Here is a 24,505-nt window from a genome sequence, read left to right on the forward strand (position 1 = left end):
GGCAGGCTGGCTGCCGTGTGGGTGGGTGGGTGCAATTTGGTTTTCTTTCAATAAGGCTGACAGAACACAACACACATGAAGACAGGGTATGGGATGACTGAAACACACTGCCAACTTAGGTTTAAAGATATTTCATCACTTAATTTAGGATGAAAAATCTTCACGTTTGTTTCTTACGTCCTCCACGTCTATATAGGAGGTAAATAAAAATTGCGTGTGACATGTTAGAGCTTAAAGTGTTGCGAATGACTCTCAGCTACCACCACGTTAAATTTGAGCTCAATATCTGTAACATTAACTGAGTTGTGGCCCTTTATAGGTTTGCTAAGGTCAATCATCTTAAATCAGGTTAAAGTTAACCTGCTGTACATCTAGTGATTACAAGGTTCACAGGATATTTTGCTAACAGACAGAAATGAACACAGACACAAACAACTAAAAGATTGTCCACCTTTTATGGCGGCAGGCGATAATGAATAGTATACAACGCATTGATTTTGTTATTTCAGTCTTTCTTGGGTTCGTGTGGACACAATAAGACCTTGAATAATCAGAGTTGATGAAGCGGTTAACTGCACTTTTTTTTTTCCCTGCTTTTGGAGGAGTGGTGGTGTTGATTAATCAGTGGCCTGAGCCTCTCTGGCCTCTCTGCCTGAACACATTACAAGGATAATCTCACCATTGATTATTGCAGCAGAATAAACCCGGTCCTTCACAATACGCCGTCCCTGTTTTCACACATGTATGTTTTCTGCTCTGTCTGGATGCACGGACGCTCCTGCGCTGCTGATGAATGATGCTCCTGCTGATACCAATCTCGCAGCCATGGCCGTTAGCTCATAATGAAGAAATAAATCATATTCTCACATTAAAGTCACGTTTATTGCCAAAAGGAAGCATTTTTTTTCCAAAAAGTTTTCTTTCTACAGAAAAGTGTTTTCACAGACGTGTTTAAAAACAAGGACTTTGTGAAAAGAGCATAAATATACATTCTGACGTCTGCTGGAGGACGCCTCAAATCTCGACCATTAAGAGGTGCACACTTTGATCACAGCTGGAAACAAATGTTCCCATAAGAGTTCATTGTTCAGTTTCATGATAGTCCCTGGATATTTATACAAATAACACTGTTTCTGAGCCTCTTTCTAAAACACACAAACACATCTACATATATACAAACACACACACACAGAGTCATTAAGGAACTACTGTACTGTGAAGGGGTGACACTGTTCAGACAATGAGTCTCCATGGACTCTGCTCCTTGGGGTGTTTGGAGTCACGCTGCTCACCCTTTGGGAAGCTGCTTCAGAGGTGACCTAGTTCTCCTGACTGTCAGCAGAAGGCCGTCTCGTCGGCTCGCTTTGTGCTGAGGCACTGAGCTGTGCCCGCGACCCTTCGACAGGCCAATCGGACGTGTGTAATGAAGCTCAACGCGCACAAACACTGCGGTCGTTGGGTGCGAGGGCCGCAGAATTTATAACAGCCATTTATTGCCTCCTGCTTTATTGGAGAAATGTGATTCCTCCCCGTGTTTCAGATGCTGCCATTATGGTTCATTATGGAGGGGTGACAGAGATGGAGCAGGGGGTGTTGATGGATGCTGGTGCGGGGCCCGCTGTCATTATTTCCTCTATCGAGCAGCGCGTGCAAGACACTTCCAACAAAATGGCCGCGGAGCAACAACATGGCTCCGACTGCGTGTAGCAATTGACAACCGGCGCAGGAAAAACGTGAAATACATTCATTTGCTGCTTGTGTTTTGAATGGCTTCAAGAAGCAAAACGACAGCAGTCCTCCTGCCGTGGCAGAGTGTGACTAAACAGGAGAAGGATCGAACTGACAGATGTAGAGACATCTGAATGTGAAGAATCATGAACACAAACGCTGCAGAGTCTCCACAGAGTGCAGAAACACATTATCCTGGCGTCTCTATCTTACACAATACTCACCAACAACAAAAACATTGGTATTACATTCATATAAATAATAATATTAATAATAATCCCAGGTTGCCCCATGAGCCACTTCAGCACTTTTAGCTTCATTTAGTGTTTGAAAATGACAAAATGAAGACCAGCTTCACTGTGAGCCTAACTCCTCCCTTTAGAGGTACAGGTATAAGTACCAAAGTTCTTGGTGTTGCAACACTTTTATACATATATAAAAAACAAAGTCATTTCAGGCTTTTTCAGCATTGATTTGTGAGGGATTCTTGGACGGTCTACTGATATTTATTTATATATTTATATTTACTCACACACATTTATTTCAGTCCCTTTCTAAACAAAGTTTAAGTCTTGGTCTTAAAACGCAGCTGGGATCTGATAATAAGTAGATCAGATTCAGCAGCTCCTGATAGCTGCAGCTTTAGCTGAACCTTCTGACAAAATTAAAACCTCGTTCATGTTCATTCACATCATATGTTATATTGGTTTTCCCCAGAATATGTAAAGAAAACCCCTTTATCAGATTTTTCTCTCCTTGGATTAAATCCACAACGGGGAAAAAAAAAAATTCCATTTTCGGAGCAGAAGCTGGCAGAGGGTGGGGGGTGACTGGGGCTCAGTATAGCCAGAGGTGCTCTGCATCCCCATCTGTTCGCTTGTGGTTGGAGATGATTGCTTCGGAGAAAAGACCCAGAAACAAACCCCCGAGCCCGCTCACTGTCTCCTCTCTTCTCGTTTCTGTGCAGCAGGTTCTCTGTTGGAAGTAATGAGTCACATAAGCAGCTTTTCGCTCGCAGCGACGCGGCCCTGCAGTAACGCAGGAAACCGATGATGATGATCCAAAAAGGAAAAAAAAAAAAAAAAAAGATGGAAAGAAACAGACCAAAAAAAGTGGAGGATGGAAGACAAAGCGCAGTTGGTTTTGAAGAGATCACAGTTTCTCGGCTCTGCTCCAGGCAGATCCTCCACAAATCTGTTCGCTTCCATCCATCTGTCTTTCTCCTGCTTGTTGCTCAGAGGATGATCAGGACACGAAGAGGGTTTAAGAATCTGTCTTTATCTCTCTTCTGAAAGCTGTTCCTCGATCTGCTCATGTTTTGTCCCACAGGCTTCGGGTCACACGCCTCGGCCTCCGTTGGGTTTCCGTTTGATGACCCATTCTCCTCCGGGGTTACTGTTGTACAGGTCCATCAGGTGTGTGTCCAGGTCCAGACAGTGCTCACCTGCACAAACACAAAATTATTCCCTTAATACAATAGTGGTGGTTGTAAATAGCTTTATTATGAATTAATTAATCAACATTTTATTGTTTGGCCAATGAATTGTCAGCTTCAGTTAAAAAAAAATTTAAAAAATCTTTAAATGTTTGTTTGCCTGGCAGATTAAAATCCCAAAGCAACTAACAAAACAGGAAAAACGTTCTAAAAACACAATGGCTTTTATATTTTTGGACTTAACTGATTGCAAACAAAAAAGCAGTTTTAAAAAAAATGTTTATCAGAACGCAGACTGAAACAGACTGAAAAAGTTTCTGCTGTGTTGTTCACTCCGCCCGTGCTCATGTGAGTGCACAGACATGTCTGTAATAAGCATTTATCTGCTCTGATAACTGCAGATGTACAGCCCTTGTGTCTTTGTCTCTTAACATTTCCCCCTACTCCTCTCATCAGCTCAGTGAGCAGAAAGACATGCACATATCAGAGCTGAGAAAACTCACCGATATTCCCTCCCACTTCATAAAGGGCGCAGTCCGGGCACGAGACCGAGCCGTTTCTGTTGACAGATGAGATGTTTTAGTTCTCTGCTTGAAATTAAAATGTATATACATCACACTTAATCTTTGAAGAAAATACTCAGCAGGTGGCAGACATGACACCAAAATGACTGAGTGCTAGATAATAAAATTATCAATATGGGATTGGCTTGTTGGAGTTTTGTACCTCCTCATTTTGCCCTTTCCGTTGGCAGGGCTGCGGAGGAACTGCCGTTGAAAATGTTCCAGCAGGTCGGAGGTTCGAGTGTTGACGCCGAGCTGAAAATCCATAGAGCCACTCACCAGATCTCCAACCTGGATCTTCACTGTGCGGCGCAGCTACGGGACACAAACACAAATACAGATGAAATGACTTAAATATTCTTTTGAACCAGACTTACAATCACATTGTGGCAAACTGTTGATGCTGACTTTTACCGTTTTTATCATTTCGTTTTAATCTGACGCATGCTGTGTTTAAAGCAGTAAAACAGGCAGAGTAGAGAAGCTAACCCGGCTCACCTCTGATTTATTTTTCTCAGGCTTCTCTCTGCTCTCCGGCTGGATTTTCTTCAGCAGATTTTTGAAGCGGCGATCGTAGAACTGGTAACGGCGATTACTGTTCTCGTTCAGCCTACGCACCTGACTAACAAGGAAATTAGGGATCTGGGGAGACAGAAACACAACGCAGCATTTCTGATGAGCACAATTTCATGCCAGTAAACACTGAGAACAGAGCCAAAAATATTATGAAAACATGCTCTAAGTTGTTCTGGTACCCTCAGCTGTAAAAAAAAAAAAAAAAAAAAAGAAACCCTATCTCATTTAGCTTTTTCTGTTTACAGATTTTTTTTTTTTTGGAATGAATGTTGCTTGATTGCATTAATCAGATGTTTTAGGAGCAAACAAAAATCTGCAGAGCCTGTGGTCGGGTAAACGAGTGTCCTTACTGTCCAGAGCAGGTCCTGGTACCGAACGAGAAGCCTCATAACGTCAGCCGCCTTCTCCGCCTGTCCTTTCTCCGCCCCGTCAGTCAGTCGGCTCGGGACGGCCTTATGGAGGAAAAGGTTCGGAGCCATAATGGTTGCGACGGCCCACAGGTTCATCCTGTTTCGATTTTCCCTGGAAACCACCTTACTGAGGAACTCGAGCAGAGCCTGAAAAAAATAAATAAACGAATGAAAATACATAAACCTATTGTAGATTTTTAAATGTCTTTCTGTATAAAACAAATGTGTCTACTTATATGAAACAGAAAACAAGTGAATTAGAGAGCATGAATCATCCATAGCAACTCTGCTGACGAGTTTGTTCACACAGTGAGTTTCAGCTGCTTCTGCTGGAGTCAAAGTGATTAGTTCAGGAGGCTTCTAGGCTCCTTGTTACTATAAGTGGAGCTGACTGCACACTTGTGTTGGTGAAAGCAAGTCACGATTATAAAAGCAGAACACAGAGTTTGAAATGTGAATTATGAGTCAAACTGTTCAGTAAGGTTTTATAAAAAGTTGCTTTGGTCAAAGAGGGACACATTTCTGTTAAATCCAAGTAGAAGCAAAAAAACATATGTATACTACATCTAAACATACAGAAAAATCTGCTTTGGTTTATGAATACAGTAAAAATTGAAACAATGAAAATTTTTTCTCAATAGTTGATGATTTCATTTTCTCACAATCGACTTCACTAAAACCTGATATCATATAAAACCCTCTGTTTTTTCTACATGTGCTGAAACGAAATCTTTTATTCTGGCTTGGAACAACGTCCTGTGTTTGTGTGACCAAAGTGCGGAGCGTTGTGTTGTTTTTACCTTCAGCGTGTTCCTGTTGGGCTCCGGCAGCAGCAGGACGAGCAGGTTCAACATGTGAAGTTTTTGCCTCAGCTCTGTGATGTCTGAAGAAGAAAACAAGGTAAGAGAGGCTGAACGCACATTCACACACACACATTCTATGCTCATTTCCTTTGCGTTTGACTGAGAGTAATGGGATGTCTAATGATGGATGGCATTGTGACCGGTGGTCATTAGGTTTGTTAGCTTATGTCTCTGTGGTCACATGTCATTTATCACTGCAACCGATCCTCCTCACAAACTGTACATCAGCAAGTCATCAGTCAAATAATATTAATATCAACCTGTTCTTTTATTAAAGTGAAACCAGGGTAAAAGCAGCTGATCTCCTCTGCTGCGTCACTGCGTGTTTGTGGCAGCGCCGGGGCGCATGAACAAGTCATCAACTTGTTCATCTCATTACGGATTTCAAATCCGGAGCAGAAAAGATAATTATCACACGGCACTGCCATCATAAAGAGACTTCAGTAATTATGATTTGAACTCTGATGAGCAGTCAGGAAATCTGGACATTGGATGTAGGAGATGAGTGGAAGAATAGTTGCATTTACAATAACATTTCAGACAATATCTGATTAAAAAAAACCCAGTGATGTTAAACGTTCATCTCAACACTCACACACTCTTCTGACATTGTAAACAAATGTAATTTAGAAGATTTGCTGAGTAGCATCCACTGACCTCTGACGGCGCTGAAGGTGTTGAGGTACTCTGCGGTGAGCAGCGGATCAGGCAGGTCCCGGATGAACTTCTTCAGCAGCGCAGCAGCATCATTTGGACTCACTTCGTCCCAGTTGAAGTGTCCGGAGTAGAAGTTGGACTCCAGGTTCTGCTGCAGCAGCTGCAGACAGGAAATAATGTTTCAAGGGAAGGTGCCAACATTTCTCACTTAAATGACACAATTAAAGCACAGTTAGTCGGAAAAATATCTCGACTAAACCCCAGAGAGGCTGTTTATCTTGAGATTCAAACTGATCTGCCTTGATTTCAGAAAAAAGGCGATCACACCTTGTAGCAGTGGACCTTAGAACGAGCAGTTTCTAACACTTCGACACAAATGTTTACAGGGTGAACCAACATTCTGACAACTCCGACAGACACGCTCTCACAGGAACTGATCCCAGGTCCAAGAAAAATAGGGCAGAATGTAGACCAGCAGGGCAAACTGGATTTATAAGTTGATGTAAAACAAAAAACAAAAGCAGATAATTGTTGACTGATTTATTTTTAAAGGTTTACTTTTAATTCTTAAAATAGCTTTCATTCATGTCCTCGTGAAGCTTTGTAAATGTCAAAGAGCCATCTCAGAACAGGAACTACAGTGTATGCCTTGGTGTTTCATCATTGCTCTTTTTAAAAGCAAAAAAATAAAAAACAGTAATCAATAAGCTGATCAAAGCTGTCACACCTGAAACAGAAAAATGAGCTGAGACAACACTGGATGATCACTGTTATCAGATCAGTCCTAGGAATTATAAGACATAAGACATGATCTCTTAAAAGGGATTTTCTACCTTTTAGTGATAACTGATGCCCTCTGGTGGCCACTTGGATTTAACTGCTTTATTATAACGAAGTTAATACAGCACGATGAAAGCAATCTGACAGCAGCTGCTGAAAAACCATCGATCTTATTTCACTGGATCTCTTTTAAATGTCAGCTTTAATTAAACTAAGCGAAGCAAATTGATTTTCTGCTTTTATGTTTGAGCATTTTTGGCATTATATAGTCAAAAATGATCAATATTCTGAATGCCATGTAGGTTATAGAACAACTCAGTTTTTTTTACATGAGAAACAAAAAGGGCAGGTTTACTTAAATGAAGTGTTGGCTCGTGTCTTTTCAGGTGCTGTACCTTTATTCTGGACTGAGATCCGGGAACCCGCAGGATCCCCTCTGAATCGACTCCTTTCTTCTCAAGAAACGATAACAACTGCAGAGAGAAATGTTCGAGTCAGATGTTTGTAGCTGTGAATCTCCTGCATGCCTCTGCTGGCTGGACTCTGTAACTGCTGCTGCAGACAGGGCGTGGTCAAAGCCTTGCACCTGCTCACACACATTTTAATGTCCTCTATCTGAAAGACTAAAGCTGGTTGGGATGAATGAGTGAATAAATGAATGGCTTTATTACCGCTGCACAAAGTTCGACTGTCCTTATTATGTTCAGTAAGGGCAAGAATGTAAGACATGCTGAGCAAAAATCCAAAAACCATCACTGTTTCTTACACAGACTGAATAACAGATGTAATTTGTAAGTAAGAACATACAAACTGTTTCACATGTACTACACGTTTATGGGCTGTGCAAAGTCAGAGGTGGACAGATACACACCGCCTGCAGGAAGAGAGGAATGGTCGCGTTTGGCTTCTGTTTCTGATCGTTCTCCAGCAGCGTGGCCAAAGGCACCCCGAAAAGTGTGCTCTCTGTAAGAAATCAACATGCGTCTCACGTGAACATCGTCTCAAAACATCACAGAGATTCTGTCCATCAGGAAAACAACACATAGGGTTGAATCATTTTTACAGAAAAAAACAGAATATACAGTTGCCAGAGGAGTGAATGGCGGCAGTTTGTGTAGAACTGATCATGTAGAATAATAATATTAATATCCGCTTTGGTCTTCCTTTAGTTTATTTCATATTTAAAAACAAACATATCAGACATTGTTTCATCTTTTGAGTGTTCTCAGTCTTATGAGAACATGATTCAGCAGGGTGAATTCTCACCTGGGATTTTCCTCTTTCCGATCTTGTGCCGCTTCACCTCCACTTCCAAAAGGTCGCAGAGCGCCGTCATGTCGATGAGCGCCAGCTGACGCACCTTCTTCATGTCGGCATGGGAGAGATCCTGAATTCGAGTCACTCCTAAGCGGCACTTGGGGCAGACCACCCGCTGAGGATGGTGAAGGTGGGGAGGAGGAAAAAAACAAGTTAAACTTTTCATGATGACGGTCAAAACATAAGAACAAAATATTAAAACAAAAAGAAGAGAAAGAGTGATTGATATAAAAACTAAACAGTTTGTATTTACTCGCATACAGAGGGATATTTACCTAAAATTAACAAGACTAACTCATCAAAAACACCACCCCTCTCCTAAATTCAAGTACAATTTATTTAGCCTGAAACAGAAACTAAACCTGCTGGTCTTTGAACACAAAACACTCGTTTCTAAACTGGGACTTAAACTCACAGGAATTACTTAGTGAAAGTTAAACCGCTGCTTCCTGATGAAATGGATTAAACATCCTGGCAAAATAAAAATATTGAAAATAATTTATTGGTTATTGACCTGCACAGGTGGCTTTTTGGACTGAGTTTAAAGTTTCAAACGTTAATATCTCAACATGTCAGAAAAAATACAGAATAAAATGTGGGTTTAAATAAAAAAAAAAGTTTTTTTTGATTAAACAAACTCGGACAATATTTTAAGTGTTTAAATTTGCACAATGTTCAATAAAATTCTCTTGATTTAGAAACTACACTGATTATACATTTATATTTTTAGAAGACTAATTGATTGTAACAATCTTCCTAGGGTTGAAACCTTTTTAGTTTTTCATTACGTAGGATTGTATGTTAACTTAGATTAGTTTAAACTGGCTTATCTGTCTACTGATAAACTAAAATGCAATGAAAAACATACCAGTGTTTCCCTCTTTTTAAATTCTTTTTCTGGTTCATTGCTAAACTACTTCAAGAAACTTCCTCTAAATTCTCTGACTGAAACAACATTAAAAAAAAAAAATAAAAAACCTCAAAGGTTTTCCTGGAGCCAAAAGGAAAAATGAGCAGAGGAGGCGTAAACAGATCGGGTGCTTACGGGGAGCGTGCCATCCTCTTTCCTGTGTTGGCTGTTGTTCTGTGGAAATTTGGCTTGTTTGATGAAGATGACGGCCTGTTCGCAGTAAGCAATGTCTGTGATGAGGAATTCCTCTTTAGGAGCGCCTCGATGATGCTCTAACGTCATGGCTAAAAATACACAAAAAGAAAAATATTATTTCAGTGAAGGAAGTCAACTGAAAACATATCATTAAGGTGAAGAAAAGAAAGGTGAAACTTTAGAGGACAAGGAAGAAAAAACACAAAAAAGTCAACATAACAAGGAGGAAACGTTTTTATCTATAACTTCTCTTTGATCTTAGTGTTATTTTACATGAAAAAAAGAGAATAAATACAGAATAAAAACAAAAATACTACCTAGTAGTATCCCAATTAACTGAAGTAAAGCTTTATCTGAAACATCAGTGCGCTCTGAGTTGATCTCAGTTATTTAAAATAAATATACAGGTGTTGGAGTTGAGGTGAATTATTTCAGTGTTAAAATAGCCAAAAATAATATTCAGATCGTTTCCTGCTCATTACAGAGCCACGAAACAGACACGGACTCTCTCCAGCAGTGGCGTGCTGACACACAAAGTTAACCAGAGATGAATCTAAACCTGAGAAACCGACAGATGACTCTAATCAGTCATCAGGAGGACAAATCTACTGCTCGCCACACTTATTTGGGCTTTGTCCTCATAAAAGGGAGGTAATGTGGGTTAAAGCTTTGAGTAATCTGTAGAATGAGCAGATATCGACAGAACTGATCATGGAGTGAAGTTTGGACTTTGTTATGTTTCTGAAACAACTACAGCCACTGCGATGATGCAGCTGCCTTTAAATGCATTAAAAAAAGTGTTTTTTTATCATTAGTGAGGTGTGTCTTAACTCAGTCTGGTCATTTCATGTAGTTCTTACCTGAAAGTGGTGTTTTGGCAACTGAAGCCATACTGTGTTGCGTAAGGTCTTCGGTATTCTCAGCTTCTGGCAGCAGGGTCTGTTGAAAGGGAGTTTTGGCAGTTTTAAAACAAACGTTCAGCCTTTTCTATGTTAACAGTTATAAATATCAATTCTGAAATACTTTCTGCACTCCCGGGAGTAAAATGTGTGTTTTACTCAGTTTCTCTAAGAAAATACACAAAGGAATACAGGGTGTTTCCTTTGATAAAGCTCTGATAACGATCAGAGGAGCTGGGTTTCTGTTCCTCTCTAAGGCTGACAGACAAAGCCTGGCCTTTACATGGGATTTGCTTTTATTGTTATAGGTCAGTCCTCCTGTATGAAACAGGAAACTGGAAGTCTTCCCCTGACAATTACTTGGGGATAAGACATGTTACTTTTATTTCTTTTATTCAAACAGTATTCCCATTAAGTTGGCCTGAATGTCTATCAGTAGACCTAAAACTGGGAAATAAATGTCTGTGTGAACACAAAAATTTGATGTGCTCTGTTTATATTTGTCAGGTTCGGTGAAACCTATTCAGGAAGCACATCAGCGCGAGACAAACATCTCTCGTGAGTTGTAGAATAAACTCTCTTTAAATGGTATTTTTGTGCTACATTTCCTCGTGCCAACCTGCGCGATCGGGGAGCTGAAGATGTCCCGGACGTCACGAGGCGGCTGTTTGTTTCGTTTACGGCGGGACAGTGTGTAGGAGTCAAGTCGACGCTGAACAGCCAGCGCCTGCGTCTTGGTCAGAGTGGACAGCAGCAACGCCTTGTCTACATCCTCACCGTCCTCGCTGATGAGGGTTGATAAGCCAGCGTCGGCCAGCCACTGTTCCTCTTGTTCTCCCTCTGAAAACACGGAGACAAAGCAGGTACTGAGACATAAACACGCATCAGGTTAAATGAATGTGCACATGAGGAATGTTAAAACAGTTTAATTTATTTTGAGAAAGAAAGTTACATACTGGATTACTTATAACTGTGACAGTTATACCTTCTCCAAAAACACTTCTTGCTCAAACTTAAAACTCCGCTGATGAGTAAACTGATTTGTGGCGAAGTCCAGTTAAAGACAAATTATATGTAAACATGAAAAGCCAACTTCTTACAGAAGTTAAAGCTAAAAATGTGATACAGTTTTAAAAAATGGTTTCTCAACAACGATCACACACAAGGACAGTTTTTAATTTGTAAGGTGAATGAGTTTGTATAATGAGCAGCACACGTAATGAAATAAATGATCAGTAACAGTAAGACCTAATCTGGGGGTACATTACATCAGATTTTATGACTACAAAAGGTTTTTTTATAAATAGAAAGAGTCTCTTCTTACACAAAACTTTAACTGGAATAAAAGCAGCTGATAGTAAGTTAGTAGGTAAACAAGGAAAACATAAAATAGCACTTATTTGTATATATTAAGTATAATAAGAGGATTAAAATAGGGGTGCCTCTGTTTCCCATACATTAAAAAGATCTGCTAAACAGCAAAATGAAATCTGGTCATTTCATTAAACAAAATAAAAGAAAACCCCATCGAAGGCGACAACATTTAGGATGATCTATTTGGTTTTTGTCCCTAAAATCCCTTCATCACAGGCTGTTTGAAAGTATCGTCATGGTGATGATGAGTGCTACTTTGCCACATGAGAGAAACCTGATATGTTGCCATGGCAAATGAATCATTCCATGGAGAACATGGAGGATCTCTGTGAGCAGCTGTGTATGACCATTTTTCCTTTTTTTAGAAAAGCTCTCACATAAACCATCTTGTATCTGCTCTTTCTCTCCACTCTTAATAAAAAACAGAACCGGGGTTAGAGTAATTACCTTCTGAGTGTCTGGAGTCTCTCCTGCTGCAGCCGAGATCTGTGTCACCACTCCCCTGTTGGATGGTCTCAACCTCATGCCAGAATGAGTCCACGCACACTTTATCGGGGAAGGTCTCCTGGTCCTGAGAAGGTGAGTCGTGTGGGCTGTGTGCTTGTTTAGCGGCTGCCTGGTCCTGTGGGCTGGCCCAGGGCTCCACGCTCATCTCGGTGGGGCTGGGATCTCTGGTGCAGACATACACACACGTAAAGAAATCACACGCATGCATGCAAACAAATGGGCAGGGACACAAAGATGCGTAAAAAAAAAAAAAAAACAGGCAAAACGGTGAAGACTGAGGTGGTGCTGGAAGGATGAATCGGCCTGGAGCGCACAGACAGATGGAGAGACAAAAGGAGTGGGACGAAGGAGGGCCGGTGTGAGGAGAGAGATGGCGAGCTGACACAAAGGGGGTCTCTATTGTTCTTGCAAAATGTGGCCTTTAGGAAAAATACCTAAAAAATCCACTAGATGTCACTGTAGGACTATGAAATCTTCTCTTTAGGGGCACACCCCTCTGTCTACTAAAACATTTCTGTGAATAAAAGCCTCTAATAATGAAATCTGAATCATACAATAAGGGTTTTTATAAAAATAAATGACACATTTTCTAAAATTGCAGGTGGTTTCCTTTTATAAACACAAGCAGCGATAAAGCAGCCTGCTTTCCTTGCGTAGGTCTGAACAGAGCCCAGTTTTCTGCTAACAATAGGACACACTGAGCTGGCAGGATCGCTCCCACCCTGAGGCACTAAAATGTGACCCCCTGAACACAGGCACAGGAAGCAGTCTGCTGACTCAAGTCAGTGGTGTGCCGTTTAGTCACATTCTTTGATTCAGCAAATCTGAATGCCAGATGGCTTATCATGCCATCATCGCTGCAGATGGAGACAAAGTTAGCGTGCTGGAAGCATCCAGGTCAGACATAACTGGCATTTTTTCCACCGTGTCTCCAAGTCGTCTCTCATGCATGCTCACATTTACAGGTCTGCTGAAGCAAGATCAGATAAAATGATTTAAACCAGTTTCATTGCGGGGGTGGGGAGCCGGTGCAAGGGAGGTGCTAAAGGGTTTCAACAGAAATTCAGTTTAATTAAAACAACATCAACAACAAGAAAAAAAAAACTGTTTCATGGCAAGTAACAAGAAGACCTGTAGAAACACAAAAAACTGACTTGGACACTCTGCTGTACTGTTATTTTAATCAATGTTGTGAAGGTGAATAATCAAACTTAATTGCAGTTCTTGGTCTTTCATTTGTATTTCCTTTTTAGCTTAATTCAAGCAGTCTTGAGTAGAATTGTGAAACTTTTAGTTTTCACATTGAAATTTGGCATTACCCAAATCTAAATGTAATTTGCAGCTTGAGATTCAGACTGGTTTGATGCAGAAAAATCACAGAGAATACAAAGCTCTGATTAACTGTAAGCAAGAAGACTAAATACATCTGACTGCATATGGCAAGGTGCGCCAGTGTTAAATAAAGCTACCACAGCTACCCTGTTGCAATCACAGGGCCTTTTTTTATGTTTCCAAGAAAGGAAACATACTCTTAAGAAGGCCCAATTACAAACGGACCCATTGAGTAAAAATGACATGCTAACGTTTAACGATTCCCAAAACAAGCATGGTTACATTCCACCATATAGAAACCTATGGTTAATGTCAAAATAGGCAGTCCAGTCTGATCCAGTTCATGTCAAAGAAAAAAAATGTAAAAAATGAAGCTCATAAAAGTACCAAGAATTGTTCTTGAATAGATTTTAGATGAAGACTAAAAACATAACGTTCCTGTACTGGATTGGTAACTTTGGCTCAACTGGTCAGTTTCTGTGGTGTGACAGCAATATCACAGTCGGCTAGTTCTGGTGGTACCTTCAGTATTTCTCATGTAGTATTTGTTATGCTTTAAATATAAATGTTTAAACAAATCAAATATCACACAACTGGGCATTTAAATCTTTATGCAGCTTATTTAAAAAAAAAAAATTTTTGCCCCTTTTGACACTGGTTAACTTTTTTTTCTTTCCAAATCTTGCTGCAGGTTATTTAGTATGTTTCTATGATTAACTTTTATCTCTTTGAGTTACCAGTTCCTTCTGGAGATGCTGCTGGAGTCGCTGTGCCAGTCACTGAAAAGCGTCCCAGCTGCATCAAATCTGCATAAATTGGGATCATACCCTCACTGGGTTTCATGGCAGTAGGGGAGGGTTTGGGTTTAGTTTGTCTGATTTGACATTTCTTTGGTAATCTTGACATTGTAAATAATATAGTATATTTAGTTTTTGTTTTTTTTATTGAAGTGAGTTTGTAATTAGTTTCATTTGTGTTTCCCTCTCTTGTGTAAGAATGGCCTGAACAGCCATTATAGTTTTCCTGCCAGTGTCAGTCAGTTAGGGTAATTAGTGCTTGAGTTTCCTATGTTGGTCCCTGAGGTCAAGTTTGTTATGTGGACCTTTCATTGGCTGCCAAACAAAGATTATTTAAAAAAAAAAGGTGATTTTTGAAAATAAATCTTTTATTTTTTTCAAATCTTGTGTGTTTGTCTTGCTGACCTGTGTGGTCCCTGACATATAGGTTTCTAAAGAGTCGTTTTATTTTAGTATCTGATGAAATTCAGCAACTTGGTAACAATAAATAAAAATAATTTCACCAAACATTGATTTCCAGCTCAAATCATTACTGTCTGTTTGCTGAAGTAAGATCTGTTATCTGATCTGTTTGTAACACACTAATTTCAAACATGTCTTATCAGTCTAAATTAATTGTTCTGTAACTCATACTGACTTTAAGATCAGACTCCAGATAGTTTTTAGATGTCTAAGTCACCTGTAAACACCAGCATTTCATTCCATCTACGGCAGCAGCCTGGGGAATTGCAGGTTCAGTATGACTTGAACAAATAGCAGCAGCATTCCTCACTGCCAGCAAATGTTAGGCATGTTAGCTTGTTAAATAACTCCAGAACATAATTTTCAGTTTGCCCAAATGCCCATTTATCCATTTTTTTAACCTGCTTTTTCATGCATGGTTCCTATTTCCAGCAGAGTACAAACTGTAGTTTCCCAAATATAAATTAATTTGTTTAGCTCTAGAAAAGTTCTATTTCTTGTTCAGATTAAGTAACAAGGTTTCATGAATATTATATCCATCCATCCATTTTCTTTACCCGCTTCTCTTTTCCAGGCTGTGTGGAGCTGCTGCCTATCTCCAGAAGTCACCGTGTGAGATATCAATTAATATAAAATATGAGATATTAGCATACAGTGGAAATGTTCTCCCTGTACACATGTGGGTTTTCCTTCCACGGATCAAAAACATGCAATTAGAATTATTGGTAATAAACTGTCACAAGGCTTGAGTGGGAGTGTGAATGGTTGTGTGTCTTTGTATGTTTTTAGACACCACAGCTGAAAGAAAACACAACATGTGCTAAAAAGTTGGCATCTAAAAAAATATGAAGTCTTCAACATAAAAAACATCAAAGACAACAGCAGCAGTTAACATGAAGTGGAAATGATTGGATTGAGAGCGTTACCATTTAAGAGAAGTCAACACCTTCAGCCATCTCTGTGTTTATATCTTGACATCAAAGTTTTCCTTTTTTCTGTATCACAGAATGTGCCATCTACACAACTTCACTCTAAAAACAGACGATTCTGACTCTTCCAAAAACATTGATCAATTTAGCATTGTGCTCTGAACTTATCAAGTCTTACTACTCACACATACCTGGGTTTTTTCCTGTGGAGTGATGGCTTCAAACGCTTGCCCCGAAACGCGTTTGGATGGCGCCTAAAATGACCGAATGCGGTGTGTTCAAACTGCATTTTGGCTTCAGTTCTGTTCATCACAACCTCCTCTCTGCCTACCATGTCCACAGTGCTGAAGGAATCCGGGAATTACAGTCCTGCATGGAAACTAGCTTTATCCAGTATCGGTGGCTCGACACCATGTGAGCGCGATCTAAATCTGTCACTTGTTCAAGTTCGTCTGAGCAGGCGTAGGAAGTGGAATGAACCTTTAGCGTGGCATCAGGCTGGTTGGGATGTTGAGTTGAGCTATGCCTGGAATCCAGGAGGGAGTGACATGTCTCTCACTATGAAAACATTCTCACCTGTCCCCTCCCTCAAACTTTGAGGTGACGCACCCTTCCCTACGTACATACCAGCCATCTAGTTCTTCTCTGGTCTAAACAAGACTCTGTTACCTGCCACTCAAAAATCTTCCATTCAAAATACTGTCTGAAGCACAACAAAAACAGTCTTTGTTTTAGGCTAAAAGAGGTGGACTTCGATGCACAGGTGAAAACTGACTAGCCTGATTTATATTATATAAATTTAGTAAAACTTCAGTTGCATGTAAGAGTGAGATAGATAACTTTTCACAAGCTCATTCATTAAGGGTACTTTGTTGGAACAATTTGTTAGGATACTGGATGTGTTGAACCGATCAAAGAGATCAAAAAATAAAGTCCTATTTTTTTAAACTTCTTTTTCTTTCAGCTGTTCCCTTTTCAGGTGTCGAGACAGAAAGTCATCCTCCTCCATCTAATTCTGTCTTCTGCCTCCTCTGTCCTCACTCCAACTACCTCCATATCTCTCCTCTTTGTCTTTTTTTCCTGGCAGCTGCACCTCTAACAGCCTTCTACCAATATACCCACTGTCCCTCCTCTGCACGTGTCCAAACATTCTTAGTCTAACCTCTCTAACTTTATTTCCCAGTCCTACAACCTGTGCTGTCGAACCCTGTTGCACATAATTAATTACATTTAAATAGCACATACTTATTAAATGGCATTTAAGGATGTGGTGTGTTGAATCAACTAATGCCTTAAATGTAGAAAAAAAAAAGCTCCTTGTTGCAACATTCATGACCTCATAGCATGAGCTCCTGGTCCAACCTCATACCTGAGTCTGGTTAAAATCTTGACAAATGACTCCCAGGTGGCTGGATGTGGAGGGGATGTATGAGAAAAGGTAGAAAGCATGAAAAGATCAATTTACAAAAAAAAAAGTGAAAGTTTTTCAAGTTTCACAAGTGTGACGGGTCTGTCAGCATCATCTGTGAGTGAGCCTGAAACCCCCAACCACCTCAAAATAACCACCCACTTTCACCTTTTTGTCCTTCTCCCCTCATTCTCTCATGTCACACTCATGACAGCAGATGATGTAAACTCACAAGACAAGACACGATTATAGGTGAATGTTAAAGAGTGAGGAAAATATTCTGGGGTTTTCAACACATTACATTATGTCTATAGTTTAGCACTATAGTTTAACATACATAAACACACTGTGTCAAATGTCTCATGATGCTATTATTTTGCCATGCATTTAAATTAAAAATCAGAACATTTCTATTGAAACTTGCTCTTCATAGTACACAGAAGAGCTCTGCCGTTTGTAAGACAACCCTACTTGGAATCTTCTTCTTTAAAAGGATCTAAAACACATGTGGCTGACCGAACAACTGAGATCATAACATCAAACTAAAGCTTCCTGGAGATAAATTACAAGTAAATAAAATATCCTTAAATTCCTTCTCTTGCCTTCTGTGTTTTGCCTTGCAAAAAAAAGGGAAACTAATTGTTCTCTTAGGTGTAACTTGCTAACTTGCCTGCAAAATAAACATAGGACCCGTCCACAAGACAAAGCACATAGTTCATGCTAATTTTAAAAAAGGACAGCTGAAAATGTCAGGCTGTTTGGGATTGTACCTTGTTGAATGGACCTTGGCGAAACACAAAGAATCAACAGGAAGCCATGTGCTCAGAGAAGAATAGACACATTTGAAGCTGTCTGCGTTCAAACTTGAAACTGTGTGAAACAACACCAGGCAGCCCCAACAAACACCTACATTCAGGGACTACAGTAATCAATCTGAAAAAGCAGCTTGCTGAACAGGATTTAATCTTTACGGCTGAATCGTGAAGAAAGCCTCTTAGTTTTCTGAGAATGCAACAATTAGCTCGAATGATACTGAAAACATGTTTCTTCTCAACCCGTCACCACAAGCACAATGAAATACAGAAAATCAAAGACGGAGAAAGTTATATTTTTAGATCACAGTAAATCTATGAAGCACCCAAACTTAAAAAAATTGTTCCAAACTCTAATATTATAATATTTACTTGGTTCACTAACCCCATTAGAAATATATACCTATTGGCAGTCAACCAAAGCTGCATCGGACAGAGTTAGGGCGACAGTGCTTGCTAATTTACATGAGTCTTAAACCTCACTGGAGCCTCTAGCAAAAGCCTAATCCTACCTGGCTTTGACCCGCCTGATGACTTTGCCCGAGAGCAGCAGCAGAGCTGCCGAGCCACTTTTCCCCCATGGCATCCTGCAGTTGTCCCCCCAGATTGCAGAAAACTGTAGGAAACAGCAGCCCTGCCTCTGGCAAGCTGTTTCCTTGTAATCTCCTCAACATGCGAGCACATTAGAACGGGGACAGTCTGCCTGCGCTGGCTGGGACGTCACCACGTCGCATCCTGGAGAAGGAAAGGTCTACAAAATGTGATGGAGAGGGAAAGGGAGAGAAGCTGAGTGGCTGAGCTGGTGGCAGGGGCTGGAACCGGCACAGGAAAAATATTACATGAATGATTGGTATTGCCACAGCTGAAGAAGAGGATTGAAAGGATGGAGCAGAAAACCCAACAACTGCAGGCCTGTTTGGGATGCTGACTCAGTGACTTGACTTCTTATGTTGCAACTTTATCCTTCCCTGGGACAAGGAGACGTGTGAAGCATCTTTTTATAGCAGCAGTATGCTTACTCGTGCATTTATTCAATAAAACACAAACATAGAAACAGTTTTTCAAAACTTGACCTCTGATCCTTAGTGTGTTGCTTTTCATCAGTAACTCATAGCTTTAATGTAACTTATTTAAAGATGAATAAAAAAAAACTATCAAAAGCAAAAACAAAGTATTTTGTTCAGTGGTATTCTGACAAAGATTTCAAAGGCAGGCATGAGACACGAGGTCCTTTAACTAAACTTTGAAACAAACCTTTTAAAAAGAAGGGCAGAAAAAAACCTGATGTTCAACAGAGAACATTCACAAACAGTAAATAACACAATCTGTGCCTTTTGTTACAATTTAAGAACCAAACCAAGACTGAACATTTTGTTTATACATTCTGATCTGAACAACTTTTATCTTTTTAACCTACAAAACAAAGCAAATAAACCTCAACCACAAAGACGTAGATCATATCTGATTTCATAAAGATCTGAGTCTTGATTTGACTAATTTAATTTCAGGCATGTTTTCTCTTGCATTTTCCTCAAAATAAGCAATTACTAAGAAAACAGAAAAACTAAATGTACTGATCAACAAAGTCTAGGGTAAATAAGTAACTTAATTTATTGATGTTTTTAAAATATCTCATTCCTAAAGGAATTGTTTTTTGACAGAAACACACATTCTTGCCTTATTTTATCCTAAGAAATGTTCTCTCTAAGATGAAAACCTCTTCTGTCAGTTCTACGTGTTGTTTAGGTCTATCTAATCAGTTCCTGGATGCATTTTTTGAATGAAACCATCCTTCTTTTAAAATGTTCCTAAAACAAATCCAGCAGTTTGTTAAATCAATATTTTATCTATGTTTGGCAGTAAACATGATATTTTCTTTGTTGGCCAGAGTGTAAGATATCATCCTGTCATTTCTGCACTTTAACACTTCTTACAATCATTTCACCACCAACCAGACAAACACAAACACTTGGAGCTTTGCCTTTCTCATCAGCTTTTTCCACCTAACCTAATTTATCATATAGTTAAACTCAAGGTTTAGTCCTAACGCCACGTTTTTCTTTTTCTGCTTGGTTTTTCAGACTTTGCATGCTGCCACAGAGTAAGATCTGTTCTGGCATTCAAGTTGTACTGGTCATCTTACCCACCAAGTAGCCTTCTGAATGGAGAGTTTTCAGATGCAGACTCCAAACTGAGTAGTCTTCTACTATCTATGCAAATATTTAAACCCTTTGGCTCTTGTTGGCTATTATCACAGTGCCAGATCCATTTAGCTAAGCTGAGGAAGTAGGTTCAATGAAACTTCCTTAACTCCTTCCCTGAACCATTAGGTCTATTTCATTTTCTCCTCTCCTTTAACTCATCTCTAGATATATTTTTTTCCGTTTAATTGATTTTTCTCTGACCGTCATTCCTGGCAAGGCGAGCCCTTTCTGTCTCGCCCTGACAAGCCTCCTTAGCTCACAAATACGCTCAAAGAAAAAGGAGAGTGCAGAATGTGAGGGCACTTCCTCATGTGACCTTGCAGATGGCACGTGATGGCCAGCTCAACCCGATCCCCGCTCATCCACCTTTTGGCAATCAGGGCACTGAGCCTTTGTGGACAGGAGGGGAAGGGAGGCGAGAACAGATAAGCGGAGGGATGTGCACGAGAGATAAAGACGAGGGAGGAGAGTTCAAACGATACAAGAGTGAGTTAAAATGTAGCTAATGTAGAAAAGAAGCCCACGCTTCTAACACCTCCAGATGGTCTAAGTAACAAGTCAGCGGTGACCAAATGTCCACAGAAAATCAGCAGATTGCATACATGCTCATTCACACAGACGGAAAAGCACAATGAAACAAAGAAGGCTAAAAAAAGATGCACAAGGTAATGAAGTGTATGCAGCTGACGCAAGTTTGTTTTTAATCTAATGAGCACAAAAAGGCAAATGTGGTGGATTGCTGAATTACGAGCACAAGACACCTGAGGCAATGAAAAAAATGTTCAGCAGGAGAAACCTTTAATATATATATACATACACAACTGCAAAAGTCAGCTGCTGGATTTCTTTTCCGTGTATCTGCCCACTGTAGCGTGCATGTGGCTTTGCATCATTATCTACGGCAGTAAAGTTTGGCACATTCATTCATCACATCAGGACGGTGGTTGAACTCGTTCTGGAAGAATGGAAGTGCATGTAAGGAAAGCTGCAATTATTTGACCAAGTAAACAAGTTAACTCGCAGCTTTATGACTGATTTTAATGCTTGAACCAAAAACAAAATCAGCACATTACGACATGCAAAAAGTTTCTTTTTGTCTGAGAAAAAAAACAAAAAACAAAACACAACAACATAAGATACAGTAATAAGTTAACCTCTAAATGTTTGCAGCTCAGCTGAGATGCCATGTCGATCAGACTATGATTAGGCTCAACGATAAACAGGTTTGTTCAGTTTAAAAGGATAATTACCACCTTTGGTCTGATGGCATCTTGGATCTTTTAATCGGACCATATGACTCATGAATTCTTTCCTTTTCATGCAGCACATTGTCGTAAAACTACGTTACGGACCTTCAGTCTGACTTAATTATCAAATAACTTTCTAATTTGACAATAAAAAGTAGGCAACAAAACAGAGCGAGGACATGTGCTCCTGAAACCTGACACCATTTCAGGATCTGCTGTGTGTAACCATATCTTTCTTAATGATCAGCACTAAATAAGTTCCTTGAACACATTGTGACAACTTATGTCGTAACTTTTTCCTTCACACTCACAGTTATTTTCCAACATGACCTACTGGAATAAACTAAATGACATAATGAACAAAATATGGACTTAATAGCATTTCTCTTTTTAGCCTTGTTTTAGTGTTCAACTGTTTTTCTTCATGTGTTTTATGTTACAAAAGCCTTATTTCTGTTTTATAATATCTAGCTTTCCTTTTAGATTTTACTTCCTGTTTTATTTTGTAGGGTGCTCTCCTTTGTAACGTTTGTTGGCTTTATTTTGTGATTTAACACGTGATAGTAATTTGCAAATTGCCACATCTGCATTGTGTTTGTTTACTCCCTTACTAATAATGAAAAAGCTTTCTTTACACAATTCATGTTTGTTGTTTGATTCTACATGCCACCTCTAACCACTGCAGCACATTTTGTTCTGTTTTGCAACACAATAATAGTTTTCCCTTTTATCCTTGTGTCAGTGACTCTGCATTTTTATCCTCATCTCTCAACACACTCGCCTAATGTACAGATGCAGGGAAATGTGTTATGCATTTTGGCTAATTCCTGTCTGCTTTTTTTGTGTTTTTCTGTCATTAATGGAGCCCTCCTGGGTCTTCATTAATAAAGATCATTATGATTCAAAATGCGATGGATGGTGCAATCAAAGTGACGTACCTTGACCTTAGAGTCTAGCTTGAATGATTATGGATGGTCTCCTTGGTTCTTTTTCTATCCTCCACACTATCCGTCTGATCAACCTGCGTTCACATCCTGGGAGGTTGGCTACAGCCTCGTGAACCTTATACTTTACTTTAACAATATTGGCAGCTGTGATCGGAGGAACGTGAAGTTGCTTGGAGTCAGTCTTGTAGCCTTTTACCTTTAACATGAATACCTATAATCTTCTTTCTGAGCTCACCTTTGATTTCTCTGCTCTACCAAACTACCCGGTGGCATGTTTGTTCCCTCATTTCACCATTGTTTCTGTTCACTTTATCACAAGGCACGCAGATATACATTACAACCACTTTTTAGGAGAAACAAAGCACGTTTCAATGAGCTGGAAGGGTACGAACCCATTTATCCACATCTGAATATTAACTTTGGTCGTATTACAGGCATTTCTGAATCCATGTGCCTTTTGGAAACAGACTGCTCTTTGCGTCAGTCAAAACATACAAGTGTCTCCAGATAAAGCCCTTTAAAGTATCACAGGAATTGACCGGCTTAAGCTACTCGCAGTGACAGCTGGAGAACCTTCTCCTCTCGTGCCATATGGACTTAAAGTGGATTACTACAATCACAGTGCTTTGGACTGACTCTTGTTGTTTAGATTTCAAAGAACACACCCTTTAGTCTAAGCCTTCAGCTATTATACTAGTTTACAATGAGGCACTTCATTGTCTGTATAATTTACCTGGACATTTTAGTCTGCCTGTGACTGTTTAGGTGCACCAGGCAGAGACCAGACAAATTCCACAGCAGTCCCTGCAAGCTTTACAAAACTAGTAGTAGTCTCTTTATAGCTACAGACGCCAAATTATAGTAAATAACACAGATATGCAAACAATTGTCAACACTGACACAAACAAGGTAATTCCCACAAATGGTGCTGTTGCTTTAGATGCTATTGTTAAAAATAAAACACGCAATTTTCTGCAACATTGGCAAAGATGCTTAGGAAAATTAGGGATAAATAATCTTTAAATTTACTTATTGTTATTTTAAACTTGCTATTGTTATTTAAACTTGCTATTGTTATTTAAAACTTATTTAAAACTAGATGATTGTGGAGACCACAGTAGGCTACAGCACACTGTTTCAATCAATTAAATACATTCATTAGTCAACATATTTTAGTAACCAGGTTAAAGATTAGTTTATAAAAGGGGCATTGCTTCAGGCCATACTTTTATTTTTTGTGTTTTATGAATTATCGCCCGCACAGTAAGCAGAGTTAAAAGCATCAGCTAAAGACAATTTAATTTGAATTTATTAGAAAAAAATCACGTTTCCTGACGCTTTCAGGTTAATGGGCAGCGGATCCCGCTCGCCCGAGCGAAGCTGCACGTGCAGGGCACAAGAACACGCCCATAGCAACGGGTCCTGACACCCATAGCAACCAGAAACGCTGGAGAGCAGCAGCACAAAGGCGAACGCAAAGATTAGGTATCGTACTAAGCACATAATTTTAAAATAAAACAAAAATATTTAACGCATTAAAAAAACAAAAAGAACACACATATACTTACATTTAAGAAAAAGGAAAATAAAAGCCTTAGGGTTCAAGTGTAAGTACAACAACTGAGTGACAGTTAATAAAAGACAAAAAAAAGAAAAAAAAAAGAAAAAAAGAGTGGCTTACCTGGAAAAACAGCATCGACGCCAGCGGTGTGTGACGGCTCGACTGAGCGCGAAGTGAAGTTTCTTCCATGTGTTTAAAAACAACAACAACCAGATGGAGAGCAGAGATGAGAAAGCCCAGTATGCTGCTGCTGCTGCTGCTGCTCTCCGCCGCCAACGTCTACGTTTATCCTTCTCACCTTGCGGCTTGACGTCATCACGTCGAACATCACGTATAGACTGCTTCTATATTAATTTATCCGGCCTGGTCATTTGTTGCTGTGGCTAAAATGATTGTTTAAGCCCAAAATAATACTTTTATTGATTACCCTCCTCAAATCAGAAATCAAAGGATAAAATTCTAAGACATTTGCATTTCTATCTTTAACAAACAAATGTTCATGTTCTAACAAGAGAGGTGAGTGTGATGGGAAGATGGATGGAGCTCTTTGAGGAGCTAATTAATGAAAAGCATGAAAAGGAAAGAAGAGTTT

At 39.7% G+C, this 24,505-nt stretch overlaps 1 protein-coding gene across 4 annotated transcripts; it reads right to left on the reverse strand.

Moving 5' to 3' along the window:
* Positions 1-860: 860 nt before the first annotated feature.
* Positions 861-24,130, reverse strand: LOC108231702 (rho GTPase-activating protein 40). 4 transcript variants are annotated; one of them, XM_017408946.3, is made up of 16 exons: positions 24,034-24,130; positions 20,976-21,113; positions 12,155-12,378; positions 10,953-11,173; positions 10,295-10,373; positions 9,375-9,523; positions 8,279-8,444; positions 7,884-7,975; positions 7,408-7,485; positions 6,233-6,392; positions 5,513-5,595; positions 4,653-4,859; positions 4,225-4,368; positions 3,890-4,041; positions 3,667-3,722; positions 861-3,172 (listed from the first exon to the last, which is right to left on the reverse strand). In XM_017408946.3, the coding sequence occupies exons 2-16, from the start codon at positions 21,080-21,082 to the stop codon at positions 3,066-3,068; spliced, it is 2,025 nt and encodes a 674-aa protein (XP_017264435.1). In that variant the 5' UTR covers positions 21,083-21,113; positions 24,034-24,130; the 3' UTR covers positions 861-3,065. The 4 variants fall into 4 exon arrangements, with proteins under 4 accessions (XP_017264435.1, XP_017264436.1, XP_017264434.1 ...); XM_017408947.3 differs by lacking the exons at positions 20,976-21,113; positions 24,034-24,130 and adding an exon at positions 18,467-18,652; XM_017408945.3 differs by lacking the exons at positions 20,976-21,113; positions 24,034-24,130 and adding an exon at positions 15,926-16,383.
* Positions 24,131-24,505: the final 375 nt, after the last annotated feature.

The sequence above is a fragment of the Kryptolebias marmoratus genome, linkage group LG4 (genome assembly GCF_001649575.2).
Source record: "Kryptolebias marmoratus isolate JLee-2015 linkage group LG4, ASM164957v2, whole genome shotgun sequence".
In the NCBI taxonomy this organism is placed as follows: Eukaryota; Metazoa; Chordata; class Actinopteri; order Cyprinodontiformes; family Rivulidae; genus Kryptolebias; species Kryptolebias marmoratus.